The 14,877-nt window shown below is 44.2% G+C and overlaps 1 protein-coding gene across 2 annotated transcripts; it reads right to left on the bottom strand.

The window, feature by feature from the left end:
- Window positions 1–1,264: 1,264 nt before the first annotated feature.
- YPEL5 (yippee like 5) lies at window positions 1,265–14,877 on the bottom strand. 2 transcript variants are annotated; one of them, XM_049784224.1, is made up of 4 exons: window positions 14,828–14,877; window positions 10,710–10,781; window positions 4,926–5,093; window positions 1,265–3,181 (listed from the first exon to the last, which is right to left on the bottom strand). In XM_049784224.1, the coding sequence occupies exons 3-4, from the start codon at window positions 5,064–5,066 to the stop codon at window positions 2,957–2,959; spliced, it is 366 nt and encodes a 121-aa protein (XP_049640181.1). In that variant the 5' UTR covers window positions 5,067–5,093; window positions 10,710–10,781; window positions 14,828–14,877; the 3' UTR covers window positions 1,265–2,956. The 2 variants fall into 2 exon arrangements, with proteins under 2 accessions (XP_049640181.1, XP_049640180.1); XM_049784223.1 differs by lacking the exon at window positions 14,828–14,877 and adding an exon at window positions 14,186–14,237.

Genomic DNA, 14,877 nt, shown 5'->3' with positions numbered 1-14,877 from the left:
CATATGGTCCCTCGTGCCTGCCAGGAGCTATTTCTGAGCAGACAGCCAGGAGTAACCCCTGAGCAATGCCGGGTGTGGCCCAAAAACCAAAAAAAAAAAAAAAAAGTGAGTCTTGGGGCCGGAGAGATAGCACAGTGGTAGGGTATTTGCCTTGCATGCAGCTGAAGCAGGACAGACCTGGGTTTGATTCCTGGCATCCCATATGGTCCTCTGAGCTCGCCAGGAGTTTTTTCTGAGCACAGAGCCAGGAGTATACCCTGAGCACCGCTGGGTGTGGCCACCCCCCCCAAAAAAAAGCAAATAATAATAGTGAGTCTTGGGGCCGGAACAGTGGCGCGGAGTGGTAAGGTGTCTGACCCTTGGACGGACCTTGGTTCGATCCCCTGGCATCCCATATGGTCCCAAAACCAGGAGCGATTTCTGAGCACATAGCCAGGAGTAACCCCTGAGTATTACTGGGTGTGGCCCAGAAAAAAAAATGAAATAAAAAAAGAATAGTGTGTCTCTGTAATCTGGTAGTTTAACCGAGGATAGTAACTCCGGAGCTACACTGTTTTTGCTGGGAATTGAACCCGGTTGGGTCCATGCATGATAACTACCATTTCTGGGCCCCTGGGATAGTTTTCAAGAAACTAATCACTGTGATACTTGCTTAGTTCTAGTGAGATGGCATTTATTTCACTGTTTACACACATACAGACTAAAGCTGTCAGTGGTCAGACATCAGAACCACTTCAAAAAAGTTAATCCATCAAATTTAATTTTCTCTCGGTATATAGATTAGAGAGACACCAAGACAAAGATGTCACCAGGGCCAGATTGATAACAGAGGGTTGAATGCTTGCTTTGCACGTGACTGACCTGGGTTCAATTCCTGGCATCCCCTCCTGTGGTCCTCCCAGACTGCCAGGAGTTACCCCTGAGCACTGGCAGGTGCCCCTCCCTCAACAAATCACGTATCACTGAAGTCAACTGAAGAAAGCCAGTGCTACAAAATATATTCACATACAAAAATTAAGACGAGGGGCCGGAGCAATAGCGCAGTGGTAGGGCATTTGCCTTGCATGTTGATGACCCAGGACTAACCTTTTGGTTTCATCCCCCAGCATCCCATATGGTCCCCCAGCCAGGAGTGATTTCTGATCCCAGAGCCAGGAGTAACTCGAGTGTCATCGGTTGTGGCCCAAAAAAACAACAAAAAAAATTAAGACGAGACGATTACTAGCCCAGCATCCGTGCAAAATAAGTAGCAGCACTGCACCAATGCAAGACAAAATAGATTTTTATTGTGACAGCAAACGCAGAGTGCTAGAAATAAGGCATGCTACGGGGAATCTGCATATAGTCAGAGGCTGGTGTGGAAATGGATGGAAACTGATGCTACTTCTCAATGGTGAAAAGAAAGAGAAGAACTTGAGTCCACTTATCTCAAACATTCGTGGTGCCTGCTATTTCAAACACAATATAAAGACATCTACTTGAAGAGACCTCTGCCTCTGACCAGAAGCCCAAAGCCAAACAGACATAATACTGACAATACGAAGAAATCACTTCTAATATTAATGACAGATTTTGCTGAGTGAGCCAAATTTTCTTTCTAAACAGAGGCCTAGAAATTGAGCACTCCAACACCCATTCAGTCAATTAGCCAATTTTATTGTCATTAATTCTATCAGAGCAAATACTAGGAAGGTCTAAAAAACAGGCTAAAGAAACAATCGACATTTTAATACCTCATAATGTGGTCAAGTGGGGGCTAAAATAATACCCTGAGTCAAATACGGTCTCTTTCCACTTGAAGAGACCAGGGACGGTTTCAACTGACAATGAACCTCAGAGGGAAGGGCCGAGAACACAATGCTCCCGAGAAACCCAATCCCTTGAGGAAACTGTCAAACTCTACAGACTTGGCACACAATGCGAAATGGGGGGGTGGTGGGGGTGGAAAGAAACTTTTGCTTCGTAAGACAGTATTTTTAGACAGGTCGCTCCTCTTCCCCCTGCTTTGAAAACAAACGCGGATGAAATGCCTTCTACATGGATGCGTGTCCACGTCACGTCACATTAGCTCCTAAACACTGCACTGTGGGTTTACACAGTATGCTTTCTCAACAAAGAAGTATCTTAGACTGTCAATTTAGCTTAAGCGATGAAGAAAAAAAAAACACAACTATGGAAAAACCACTTATCAAATACTCTGCTCTTAAGAGGTGATTTTTTTTTTTAAAAGCAACACAAGACCAAAAACATCCAACTAGTACTTTATTTATATTACTATGCTTAAGTTACATGGAAAAGACAACCAAGCAGTTTGCCCCACCTCAGGAAAAGCTCCCACTCAACACCAAGTACGTGGCGACAAACACCTAGGAACAAGGACATCTTTGGGTCAAGATGGACAAGGAAGATGGGCTCTGGTGCTGCGGTTCTTCTCCCACAAGGATACGCCACAACGGCCAGCACAAGCCACACTAACACTGAACCTTTAGCGCTGGTCACAATTCGGATCTCGTCTCTGAGACTAGCAAATCCATGAAAGAACTGGGTTTCAAAACGTGTTAAAATCAAGCCCGAGTAAGTTTAAAAACCATGCTCTTGACCCCTCTTCCTTTCCAAATGTACATAAGACACACCTCTTCACACGAAGGGCCCAATTATTTTTCCTCACTGAGCCCACCTTAGAACTGCAAATACACTATTCTGCCTCAAGATGTAAACATGGGGAAGGGGGGAAATTAATGACATCTGCTTAGTATTCTCTCTACACACTGCTGTGGGATGGAAAGTAGAAAATTCTTAGAAAAAAAAGAAAGGGAGGTTCCATCTTAGATTCTCACAACTTCTTGTTCCTCAGTTCATGAATCCGACTCTGATGCTAAGGTGACAGTGTATGTAAGTAGATTTTTGTTTTCAGTGAAGGAGATCTGGGAAAAGATGGAGTTCTCTCTCGTTGGCTTCAAGAGTTATCGGATGGTACATGCTCCTCAAAGCCCTCGCTCTCGCGTACCAGGGCCCGCTCCAGGATCACGCGGCCTTCTTTGTAGCGCTGGCTGTCTTCGGTGGCGAACTCATAGATCCAGCCCAGTTTGCTATTGCAGTTTTTGCAGCTCACGTCTCGAACCATATGGCGGCCAGTGAGCATGACCCGGTCCTGCACTTCACTGTACTGCAGATTAACTACCTAAGAAACATGTGAAAACAAAATTGCAAAGCCATGTAAGTTTTATGCCCCCAAAGTACACAGTACCTTGTTTGGTACAGTAACAGTAACAGAAAAGCAAGCAGCAGGTGTGTAGTCAAATTTACAATCTGCTTCCAAAAGCTATTTCCAGAAGTTGCTGGGATAAGTAAACAACTGAAAATCACTAGTGCTTTCAGGAATGATGGGACCAGTCCAAGCCACACTATCTAGAACTGGTATCCAACTACAGTTTTGATGCATGGAACAGTGGTTGAAAATTCCTCATCTATAAAGTACAGCTGTTTTCGTGTTGCAGAAAAGGTCTCAACTTGCATACGTCAGAGCCCATTCGATCCTTATTCAGATTAATGCCAATAAGACTATCAATGTCAAAGCTATCAAGTGCCACTTTTCCAAAGATTTTTCCAAATACTTCGATCAATAAGCAGTGAGACAACCAAGCCAACTACAGACCATACACATGCAGAGACCACAGACTATAGCCCATATACTAACTACAGTTGTCAAGTGGCTTCAAAGAAACTGAAGGGGCACAAGCAACCAGAGCTGTCTGAAAATTCTCCACACTTTACTTCTGTACCAAAGATCAGATAAGATCACCAAGTAAATACGAAGGAATGTGGCTTGGATCACTAAAATTTACTGACAAACACATGAATCTAATCTATTGCCGAATGCCAGTTCCTCTTCTACCTACATAAAAATATCATTCAATGGGACCAGAGTGATAGTACAGAAGATAGGGGATTTGCCTTGCACACGGCCGACCACGGTTCAATTCCAGCCATTCCATATGGCCCCCTGAGTACCACCAGGAGTGAATCCTGAGCACAGAGCCAGGAATATCCCATGAGTGCTGCCTCACCCCAAATAATCAACAAAAAAATCATTCAAGAGTTGGATAGAGAGGTGTCTATTTGGGAAGGTTAGCTGGCCTTCTAAAAGCAGAATCTTGAATTTAATTCTGCGCCATCATCTAAACAAGTTGGAAATTAAAATTGTCTGATGTACATTAAATTCCAGAATCTTATCAACTTGTTTCAAAGTAAAAAAAAAATGTAATGAGGACTGGAACAATAGCTCAGCAGATAGGCCATTTGCCTTGCACAGGCTGACCCAGGTTTGATCCCCGTATCCCATAGGGTCCCCTGAACCTGCCAGGAGTGATTTCTGAGTAAAGCCAGGAGTAACCCAAGTGCCGCCAGATGTGACCCAAGATCAAGCAAATAAATAATAAAACAGCAGGCAGGCAGGCTGGACATTTATATGTGTAAATCAAATTTTTTTCTTCCTGTTCGTGCATTAAATCACAATCAGAAGAATGGAGAACATGAATCCAAGCAAGAAAGGTCATCAGCTGTTCCTTATGCACTCCCACTGTCAAACTATCTTCTCCCCATAAGGCTAATAAATCAGGGGTAGTAGAATGGTGATTTTCCAGCTTCCACTGTCTATAGTCAAACCTGAATCACTATCCAATTGTGCCATACAGTCAGTACTTTCATTCAGAAGCAAAAGACACACCGTAACAGCCTCTACACTTCCTGAGTTAAAAAAAAGTCACACGCTAGCGATGCTTTGGTGAGTTTCCAACTTAGCAATGCTTGTGAGCAATGAGTCTAGAGATTTCAGCTCTCATGCAGATCCTTGCTGCTGTCAAGTTCTGCTGTCAAATATCACTCCTGAAGGCCCCTGAAGAAAGGAAACTGGTTTCCCCACTGACCTTATTAAAAAGAAAGGCTCGTCCAGTGGCCCCGGTAAACCGAGTGGAGATGAGCTCAGAGCGGTTGGTAAGGATCGTATCGCAGTTTGCACAAGAGAACAGGCGGGTACCACCAATGTGATCCAGGAAAATTCTCCCCATCGTTATAGTAGCTGAAGTTCTGAAAACCTAGAAACAAGTGGGAAAGGAGAAGATATGAATTATGATGGAAAGAAATAAAAACATCCTACATCTGTGCTGGGATCTAGGGACCAGTGGTTGTTTCAGAGAACCTTGACACACACACACACACACACACACACACACACACACACACACACACACGACCTCTGCTTTGGAGTCCACAATTTGTGAAATAGCTGACTCCCAACTAAAGCGCCAAAAGTTCACCACTGAACAAATAAAAAAGCTAATTCTGTGTCTACAGATCATATTAGAAGCAATGAGTGAAGGAAACAAACATGTTTAGGTGAGGCCAGTGATTGTACCGCTTCATTTTTGGTTGGCTTGACAAAGACAGGAAATGGTACTTCAGGGGCCGTGTTTGCCTTGCAAGCAGCCGATCCAGGATGGATGGTGGTTCGAATCCCGGCATCCCATATGGTCCCCCTGTGCCTGCCAGGATTGATTTCTGAGCAAAGAGCCAGGAGTAATCCCTGAGCACCGCAGGGTGTGACCCCCCCCCCCAAAAAAAACCAAAACAAACAAAAAGCAAAAAACCCAAAACAACCAAAAACAACAAAGAAAAAGAAATGGTACTTCAGAAATTTACAATGAAAACACAAGCAGAGAAGAATATGTGAGAAAAACAGGTCAATGCATTAAATATATATTGAATACATATAACTTGAGAAGAAACTTGTGAGTATTCCCAAAACGAAAATCAAAACATAGTAGGAAAAGGGCCAACAGAAACGAGAGTGCTGTCTAATTTGAGAAACATGGGTGAGTGACTGGTGAGTAGTGTACATAGTCGGCCTGAGGTTTCTGAAGTGTAACCCTAGGTGTTGCAGTGATGCACAGCATTATGGTAAGTGCAATGCTGTACCCCCGTTTTGGTAGACTACCCAGTTAAATGCCTGAAGGCTAGAACTTCAAATACAGAGCACTGCTGCCTTTTCAAAGGGCATGACAATGATCTAGACTGGTGAGGAAAAAAATAACAAACACACAGAATGGATTCGGAGCGATGGCGCAGCAGTAGGGCATTTGTTTGCCCTGCACGAGGCTGACCCAGGACAGACCGAGGTTGGATCCCCCAGTGTCCCATATGGTCCCCCAAGCCAGGAGCAATTTCATAGCCAGAGGTAACCCCTAAGCATCACCGGGTGTGGCCCAAAAATAAAAAATAAAATAACCAAAAACTCCAAACACACAGAAGAGAAAGACGAGCTATGATTACCTAACTTATACTTTAAATCTTGTCTCAGTAATTACTGCTGTGCTAAAATACAGGGGAGAAACTCTTTGAATATACTTCTGAAATAATCACTTATTTCAAGTTAGTTGCTACTACAGGGAAACAAACAAACAAATGTAAAATATGTCTGCAATTAAGAATTACTGCATGGGGACAGAGAGGTAGCACAGTGGTAGGGCGTTTGCTTTGCATGTGGCCAACCCGGAGGGACCCAGTTTGATTCCCGGCATCCCATATGGTCCCCCATACTGCTGGGGATGATTTCTGAGTGCAGAGTCAGGAGAAATCCCTGAGAACTGTTGGTGTGTCCCAAAAACCAATCAATAAAGTAAAAAAAAAAAATCATTGCAGGGGGCCAGAGAGATAGTTAAGGCATTTGCCTTGCAGGCAGCTGACTCCTAATTTCATCCCAGGCACTACAAATGGTCCTGAATCCTTAACCCAGGAGTAAGCTCTGTACTGCTAGGTATGGCCCACAAACAAAAAATTACTCATAAATTCGGAGAAATTCCATCAGATATTAAGGAGAAATTCTGCTCTTTTACCTGTGACCTTCAGTGACATTGGAAATACATTCCAGATAAAACTTCATAAAAGCACTGAACTAACCGTTTCTTCATGTCAGTTAAGGAAACCTCCTCAGCAATGAAACCTCCTCAGCAAGGTCTGACTCTCCCCTCTTATGACACAGCACACACGCACAGCCCCTCAGCATCAGCCTAGGCATCTAACACTCATTACTTTGAAGCCAATTTTCCTTCAAACTTTCAAAAAATATATTACTATGGTAACTTATTTCACCCAGTATTCGGGGATAACGTTTTTCAAATTATTTGGCAGATAACATATGGAAAATGTACAAAGTTAAAAATGAGCTCTCTATAGTTTCTGCCTACATCCTTCTATCTTTGGTTCCAGATTACAATGCAGCTGTGACTATACAACTGCAAACAGGCGTGCTCTTTGTTCTTCAAAGGGATAAACAGATTTTCAACATGCTTTGTTGTCCCTGCTTCAAAATTAGTTTGTGTGGGTTTTTTTTTTTTTTTTGCTTTTTTCCCCATGTATTGTTATTGGATACATTAAGATTCATTCCCAAGACCAAAAATGTCTATAATCACTATAGTTGTGGTTGCTGTACTATACAAATATTCATAAAACTGGAAGGATAGAAGGTACCGTATTTGCCAGCATATAAGACGACTGGGCGTATAAGATGACCCTCTAATTTTGCAGTTAAAACATAGGTTTAGGCCTATATTCACTGTATCAGACAGAACGTTCCTGTGCTACAACTGTATGTACCCCAGTGAGCCAATCACAACAAGCAAAGGTTCATAGGTTATACTGTAATAGACTTCCTCTCTGACTCTGGCCAATATGAGCAGGCTTTTGACAGTGTTGATTCGTACAAAACATTGTTTAATTTGCATGCATCAAAAGCATGCTTGGATTAGCTGAGTTAGAAAGGCGGTCTGAGCAGCCTGGCAGTGATTGGTGCAGGATCGAGTTGGAAAATTTGTTTTGTGGCAATATTCAAACAATTTTCGTTTAGCAGCATATTGAAACATTTTTCGGGATATACTCGGCGTATAAGACGACCCCCATTTTCGGTTGGCTTTTTTTTTGTTTCAAAAGTCGTCTTATATACCGGAAAATACGGTAATTCTTCCTTACCGAGAGTTAAGCTAGAATCCAACAAACCTACCAAAGGTCTTCAGGAAGTAGAATCCCCTCTGCAGGGTTACTGAGTTAGACTTTTCTCTTCATAGTTTTCTAGAATAGCATGTGGTTTGAATCATATACACTGTGGCTTTCAGTGTAAAATGTTTTCACTTAGAGATAAGCATTTTTGGCCTTCTCAAGGCTTCCTAGCTCATTTCTTGTTTTGTTTGGGGACCACACCCAGTGCTGCTCAGAAGCTATTCATGGGTCTCTGCTCAGGAGACCCGTGGCAGCACCCCAGGGATCACATCATGCATGGTCCCTGGGATGCAATACAAGAACCTTAAGCCCTGAACTTTTTCCAGCTTCCAGTGCATTTCTTCTTAGCATTGAATATTCCATCATCTGGATGCGCCGGTTTATCCAGTCACCTACTCAAGGCCAGGGTGGCAGCTTCCAAGCTTGGCAACTGATGTCACCATCCACACCCAGGTGTCATGTACATAAAACTTCAACTCCTTTGGGTAAATAGCAAGGAGTGCAATTACTGGAGCATATGGTTTAGAACGTATTTACTTGAATTTTAAATATTTGTAGACTTTGGATAGAAGTCCTACATCAGATACATCTTCTGCAAATATTTTCTTCCAGTCTTGTTTACTCTTGACACTGCTCTGATGTATATTTGCTTTTGCTTTTGTTTTGTTTGGGGATGACACCAGCAGTACTCAGTCAAATGTGGGCCTCTTAGAAGCATGTGCTCTGAGAGGTTACCTCTTTGGTCTGATAAATTTGACTTTAATGAAGCCCAATTTATGAATCATTTCCTTTATGGATCAAGGCTTTGGTGTTCTATTTAAATTCACTGGCTCATTTCTTGTCATCTTTTAGTCTGTGATCCATTTGTCACACACACACACACAGCTTGTTTCAGCACTACTTGTAGAAAAGACCATCTTTACTCCACTTTATTACCTTTGTTCCTTCATCAAAGATTAACTGACTATTACTAACCCATTGATCTATTCTTTCAGCAGAACCATACTGTCTTGCTTAACTTTTGAAGCCACAAAGTGCCAAGTCTTCCCACCCTATTCTTCACTACTGGGTCTTGCATTTTTATAAAAATTTTAGTTGGTATCTACAAGTACCTTTGCTGGGATATTGATGGAATTGTTCTGAATCTACAGAACTGACATCTTGACAATATACAGCCTATCCAAGAATAAGAAATATCTTTCCCACTTATTTTCTTTATCAGGATTATTGTTTTCCTTTATACAGATCTTGAACACACTGGTATTTCATGGGAGTTAGGGATGGTAATATGTTACTGTGCTTTGTATTTGAAATTTCATTTGTTCAATTCTGGTACTGGGCTATGTGATGTGTGACACATTTAGAAATAAAATATGGCATCACAAGTTCATTTGTATGACTTATTGCTAAATGGTTTCCTTGAAAGCATGATCAGCAAACTAAGTCCTATAGGAAAAATACAGTTCATCCGTTTCATATGGCCACCAACTAAGAAAAGTTTTATGTTTTTATAAATCACTTTAGAAGTTTGGGAAAGGGAGCACACAGAAACTGTATGAAATTCTTTTTTTTTGGTTTTTGGGCCACACCCAGCGGTGCTCAGGGGTTACTCCTGGCTGTGTGCTCAGAAATAGCTCCTGGCAGGCACGGGGGACCATATGGGACACTGGGATTCGAACCAACCACCTTTGGTCCTGGATCAGCTGCTTGCAAGGCAAATGCCACTGTGCTATCTCTCCGGGCCCATGAAATTCTGATTTTAGGCCCATAAACAAAGCTTTATTGGGACAGAGATACAGCCACTTGTTTTTACGTGGTAGAGTTTAAAATACTTTTCCTAAAACCTGATTGCTATAACATTCTGATTCTTACTTTGGTGTCACGGGAGTAGTTGATAAAATAATTTCCACTCCCCTTTTCCTCATGAAATTTTTCTAAACTAAATCCTTAGTTTTATGTAATCATTTCAGCATGCTAAAAATTAACTATAGAAAGATTATAAAGATTATATTCAGCTGCTGCTGCTTCTTCTCCCTACCCTCAGGACTTAAAACTATGAAGCCCAGATACTTTAACTCTGGAGTTAGAGACTGGGGCCCTTCAAATCTCAGCTCCACCTCTTAAAAGCTGTGTTCACTTAGGGGAAGATATTCTCTGCTTCTTCACCTACAAAACATCCAGAGGACAAATCATGTTTGAGTTGTGAAAATTCAAAGGAAACAACAAAGGTAAATGCTAAATAAAGGGAAAGCTAGTAAAACCAGATTACCTACTTTGGCCTTCCCCACCCCAACCTTTTTCTACCTATGAGGCAGAATAAGGCAAACAGTTCCAAATGGCTTCATCTCCTGTTAAGTTTCTGAGAAGCTAAGGGACCAAAAGCTAAGGAATAGAAATTACAAAAGGAGGAGAAAAGTCAGAAACCTTATAAAACATCTCAAATTCTTTTTTGTGTTTTTTGGGTCACACCGACAGAGCTCAGGGGTTACTCATGGCTCTACGCTTCAGAAATCGCTCCTGGCAGACTTGGGGGACCATATGGGATGCCAGGATTCGAAACACGATCCTACTGCATGCAAGGCAAACGTCCTACTTCCATGCTATCTCTCCAGACCCCGTACCTCAAATTCTTAGTTCTAGAACTTAAAATAGCTACTTACCCTCTGTAATTAATAATCCGGTACAGATTCAATTCTGGCCAGTGGAATTCACCAAAGGAACTCTCTGCAGTCCTAAAAGAATACCAGGGAGAACAGTGGGTACTGAATTGATTTCTAAAGACTGAGAAGTAAAACAACCCAGTTCACAAAAACTAGACTTTTTTTTAGGGGGGAGGCCCACATCTGGTGGCCCTCAGGGCTTACTTCTGGCAATGCTTAAGAGACCATAAGTGGGGCAGCCACACACACACACACGGCCAATGCCTACTGTTTTATGACCTCTCCACCTCAAAAACGGACCATCCAGGGACCGGAGCGATAACACAGGAGGCATTTACCTAGCACAGGCCCACCCGGGTTCCATCATTCCTGGCATCCCAGATGGTACGAGAGCACCCCCAGGAATGATCTCTGAGCATGGAAAGCCTCCCTTGCCCAAAGGAACTTTTTCATTGTTGGTTAATTTCTGTAACTAAAAGTCAATATAACGATTGTTTCTCTTGATCAAGATCTCCCTACTGATTTGTGACTAAACTTATTGAAACCCTACACAGGGAAATAAGCACAATCTGATGAGTAAACCCAATGTTCCAATTTTTGTAAATATTTACCAAGTCAAAGCTCTAGTGACACAAGAAAACACAGGTTAAGGCTTTACTCGTTAAATATTTTGCCAATCTCAGCCTGTTTGCTTAGGTCAATCAAAAGATGCTTTGGTGTGGAGTACTGCCATCCTATGACAATAGCTTTTGTATTCTCTTTCTTTTTTTTTTTTTTTTTTTGGTTTTTGGGCCACACCCTGTGACGCTCAGGGGTTACTCCTGGCTATGCGCTCAGAAGTTGCTCCTGGCTTCTTGGGGGACCATATGGGATGGCGGGGGATCGAACCTCGGTCCGTCCTAGGCTAGCGCAGGCAAGGCAGGCACCTTACCTCCAGCGCCACCGCCCGGCCTGTATTCTCTTTCTTGCTCCCCTAATAATGTCTCTGTTGTCAAATGTTTACTGAAGTCTCAGAAAACCAAGAGCAAGAAAGGAGAACAAGGTGTGTGTATAAGAGAAAAAGAGAGAGAGAATATGAGATGAAAGAGAAAGAGAGAGAGAGAGAGAGAGAGAGAGAGAGAGAGAGAGAGAGAGAGAGAACAAGCCAAAGATAAAGATGCAGTTCAGTGGTTGAATACATGTTTTATATATTTGAGTGAGGCCCTGGATTCAATCAACAGCACTTAAAAAAAAAAAAGACCCCAAATAAAGTCCCAATCAAGACCCAATACCTAACCTAACTGCAATTTACCTTCTAGGAGTGGGACTATAATCCAATCAGTTTAATGTTTCCTGATAAAAACTGAAAGTAATTTGTTTAAGAACTACCCCTTTTCTATTGTCATCCTCGATTTCTGTCCATAAAAACCTGGTTTTTTTTTTTTGGGGGGGGGGGGACCAGCAGCATTCAGGAGTTACTCCTGGCTCTGCACTCAGAAATCATTCCTGGCAGGCTCTGGAAACCATCTGGGAGGCTGGGGATCAAACCTGAGTTAGCGCGTATAAGGCAAACAATATAAGGCAAATGCTCTCCCTACTGAGCTATCGCTCTGGCCCCATAAAAACCTTTCATCTGTTCAGTAGTCCAGTGTACTCTTCCATTTATTGGTAATCACTTAGCAAAGCCAATAAGGTTTCCACATTGAGAGGGCTGAATTTTATTAACAAGTCATCACTAAAGAATCAGTCTTGTCATGTCACTTAGTGAATCAGCTATGCCACCCCAGTGGGTAATCTCTACCGAACACCTTAGGCAAAGCAAATTGAAGATCTTTGTGGCAACGCTCTCCAGGCATTAAAGAAGCCTCTAACAGGAAGGACTCGGGTATTGTTTACTGTTTGGTTTCCTGACTCAGTGGTCAAGCAGCAGTTCCTGCCACAGCTAAGGTTCGAATACTACACCAGCCTACCAAGTAAAAGGTCACTGATACGAACAGCTGACAACGTTTAATATGACAGTTTGGCACAAAACTCACAGTTTTATCTAATTTGGAATTTAATTTCTAAATCTCTTTAACTGCTTCTCTTGCCATTGAAGTAAAGCCAAAGATAAAGACTTTTTATTAAAAGTCTTGGGAAAAGTTTTCTAAGACCCTTCCAGGTATGATTTAGGGAAGTTAGATGACTTCCCTAACCATCCATTTTTAAAGTGAGCTGGACACTTGCTGTGGGCTCAAGTCCACCTGGATTTGTTTCTCAGCATCACATATGGTTCCCTGAGCACTGCTAAGAGTGACCTGAGAGCACAGAACCAGAAGTCAACTGTGGGCACTGTGGTGGTGGCTCCCTGCCCCCCCCCCCAGCAAATCCAAAGAACAAGTTGCAAAATTCAACTTACTTTGCCTCCCTGTATGGTGTTGAATAATGTACTCGAGCACATTTCATCATATTCCTTTCCTACAACTATTACAGATGAACCTGCGAGTCCACCAGCAAGCCAGTATTGGGCAGTGTGCGGGTAAGGGTCTACCAGACCTTTCCCAGGAGGGCAAATTCTACCTGACATTCCAGCACCTACTGCTTGGAAAGATCCTGGGATAAGTGGAAGATATCCTACGGGTCGGACTGCTGAAAGCTGTCAATGTTCCAGGCCTCTTTTGCCTCCTCGGCTAACAGCGACCCTAACTTTCTTTTCTTGGATCCTCACCATCCATGGCCCCCACTTTAGAATGCTTCCTGCCCCTTTGGTTCTCACTGCCCCATTTTTGAACCCCAAACACTCCTTCCGTTCCTTGCTAGTCTTCCACTTCACCCTATCACGCGTTTCCATTGATTTAGGATGTGCATCTGTGCATCTCAATCATAAGCCTGTGGGAGAAAAGATCCTGTAATTCTTCCCGATTTCCTCCTTATCTAAGCCAGCGCATGTAAGCCAATAACTTGTCAGGCAAAAAGAATCCACCCAAACCTCCTGACATCTGGCACAAAGCTGAACTTGGTACATCTGCAACTACTTCCAGGCTGTGTCTGTGGGGGCGAGGCTGCGACGTAGTTGCTGCTGGGCTGTGCAAAAAAAAAGTTGCTTCATCTCCAGCCTCCCCACCCACCCCCAAGTCACTGCACCACCACCTCCCAAATAATGGGCTGAACCCGCAGCAGTTACTTTCAGGTTTTGCAATCAAGCAAGAACACTCGGTATTTCAAAAAATATAAATAAAATTCAAAAAAACTACAAAATTCTGGGGTCAGAGCCATAGCACAGGGGGGAAGGCATTTGCTTGCCTTGCACACTGCTGACCCGGGTTCAATCCCAGGCATCCCATATTGATCTCCAGAGCCTGCCAGGAGCGATTCTTGAGTGCAGAGCCAGGAGTAAGCCGAGCGCCTCTGGGTGAGGGCCCCAAAGCAAAATAAATATAAAAACAGAAATAAAGAAAAAAAAATAAAATCAATGAGGACATTCCGCCCAGCTGATTCATAGGAGTTCACATACTCACTCTGGCCTCCCCTCCTCGCTAGCAGACGGGCTGGAAGGGTGCAAAGCTGGGGTGTGCAGCCGAGAGCACCCCAAGGCTCCCCCAAGCCAGGGTAGCCAGGGCAGCTGGTCCGTCCTCGAGCAGCCCCGCCCCGGGAGGAGCCGTCCCAGCTGACAGCACCCACGTGACTCCGCGCAGCCAATAGCGTGCGGGCTGGTGGGCGGGGCCTCCTCGGGGAGGAGGGAGAGAAACTAACAAACAAACCGGAAACAGCTGAGCGCGCGCCCCGCCCTCCCTGAACCCCCACCCCCACCCGTCTCCTCAGTACCCGGATGTCCCGCGGGGGGGGTCTCCGGGCCCAAGCCTTTCCGCGCGCGCTAGTGCGCATGCGCGAACGAGCCGCCGCGGGCGCGCCCCTCCCCCGACACTGCGGCGGCCGTGGGGGGCGGGGCAGCGGGCCGAACCGACTCCACCGACTTCCCCAGCGGCGAGCGGCGGGCGCGGAGACCCGAGGCGGGCTGCCCGGGCGTGCCCCCAGCCGCCGCGTCGAGGGCTTCACAAAGAGCAAAAGCCGCCCTGACTGACGCAGCCGCGGGCTCGGCTGCGAGTCGGGTCAGTCAAGGCGGGTCGATTCCCTCGTCCCTCAGGCTCCATCGCACTCACCTCGAGCAGCGTCCACCCTCCCGCAGCAGCCCGAGCGCCAGCTCCCCTCA

This window comes from Suncus etruscus, chromosome 12 (genome assembly GCF_024139225.1).
Source record: "Suncus etruscus isolate mSunEtr1 chromosome 12, mSunEtr1.pri.cur, whole genome shotgun sequence".
NCBI lineage: Eukaryota > Metazoa > Chordata > Mammalia > Eulipotyphla > Soricidae > Suncus > Suncus etruscus.
Note: the sequence above shows the minus strand (reverse complement) of the source record. Positions and strands in the feature narration are given on the sequence as shown.

Excerpts from the sequence above, each read along its gene's own strand:
- YPEL5 (XM_049784224.1), bottom strand. The coding sequence starts at position 5,066 with ATGGGGAGAATTTTCCTGGATCACATTGGTGGTACCCGCCTGTTCTCT. Across the intron at positions 3,182-4,925 it reads GAGCCTTTCTTTTTAATAAG|GTAGTTAATCTGCAGTACAG; the intron begins GTCAGTGGGGAA and ends CATGTTTCTTAG.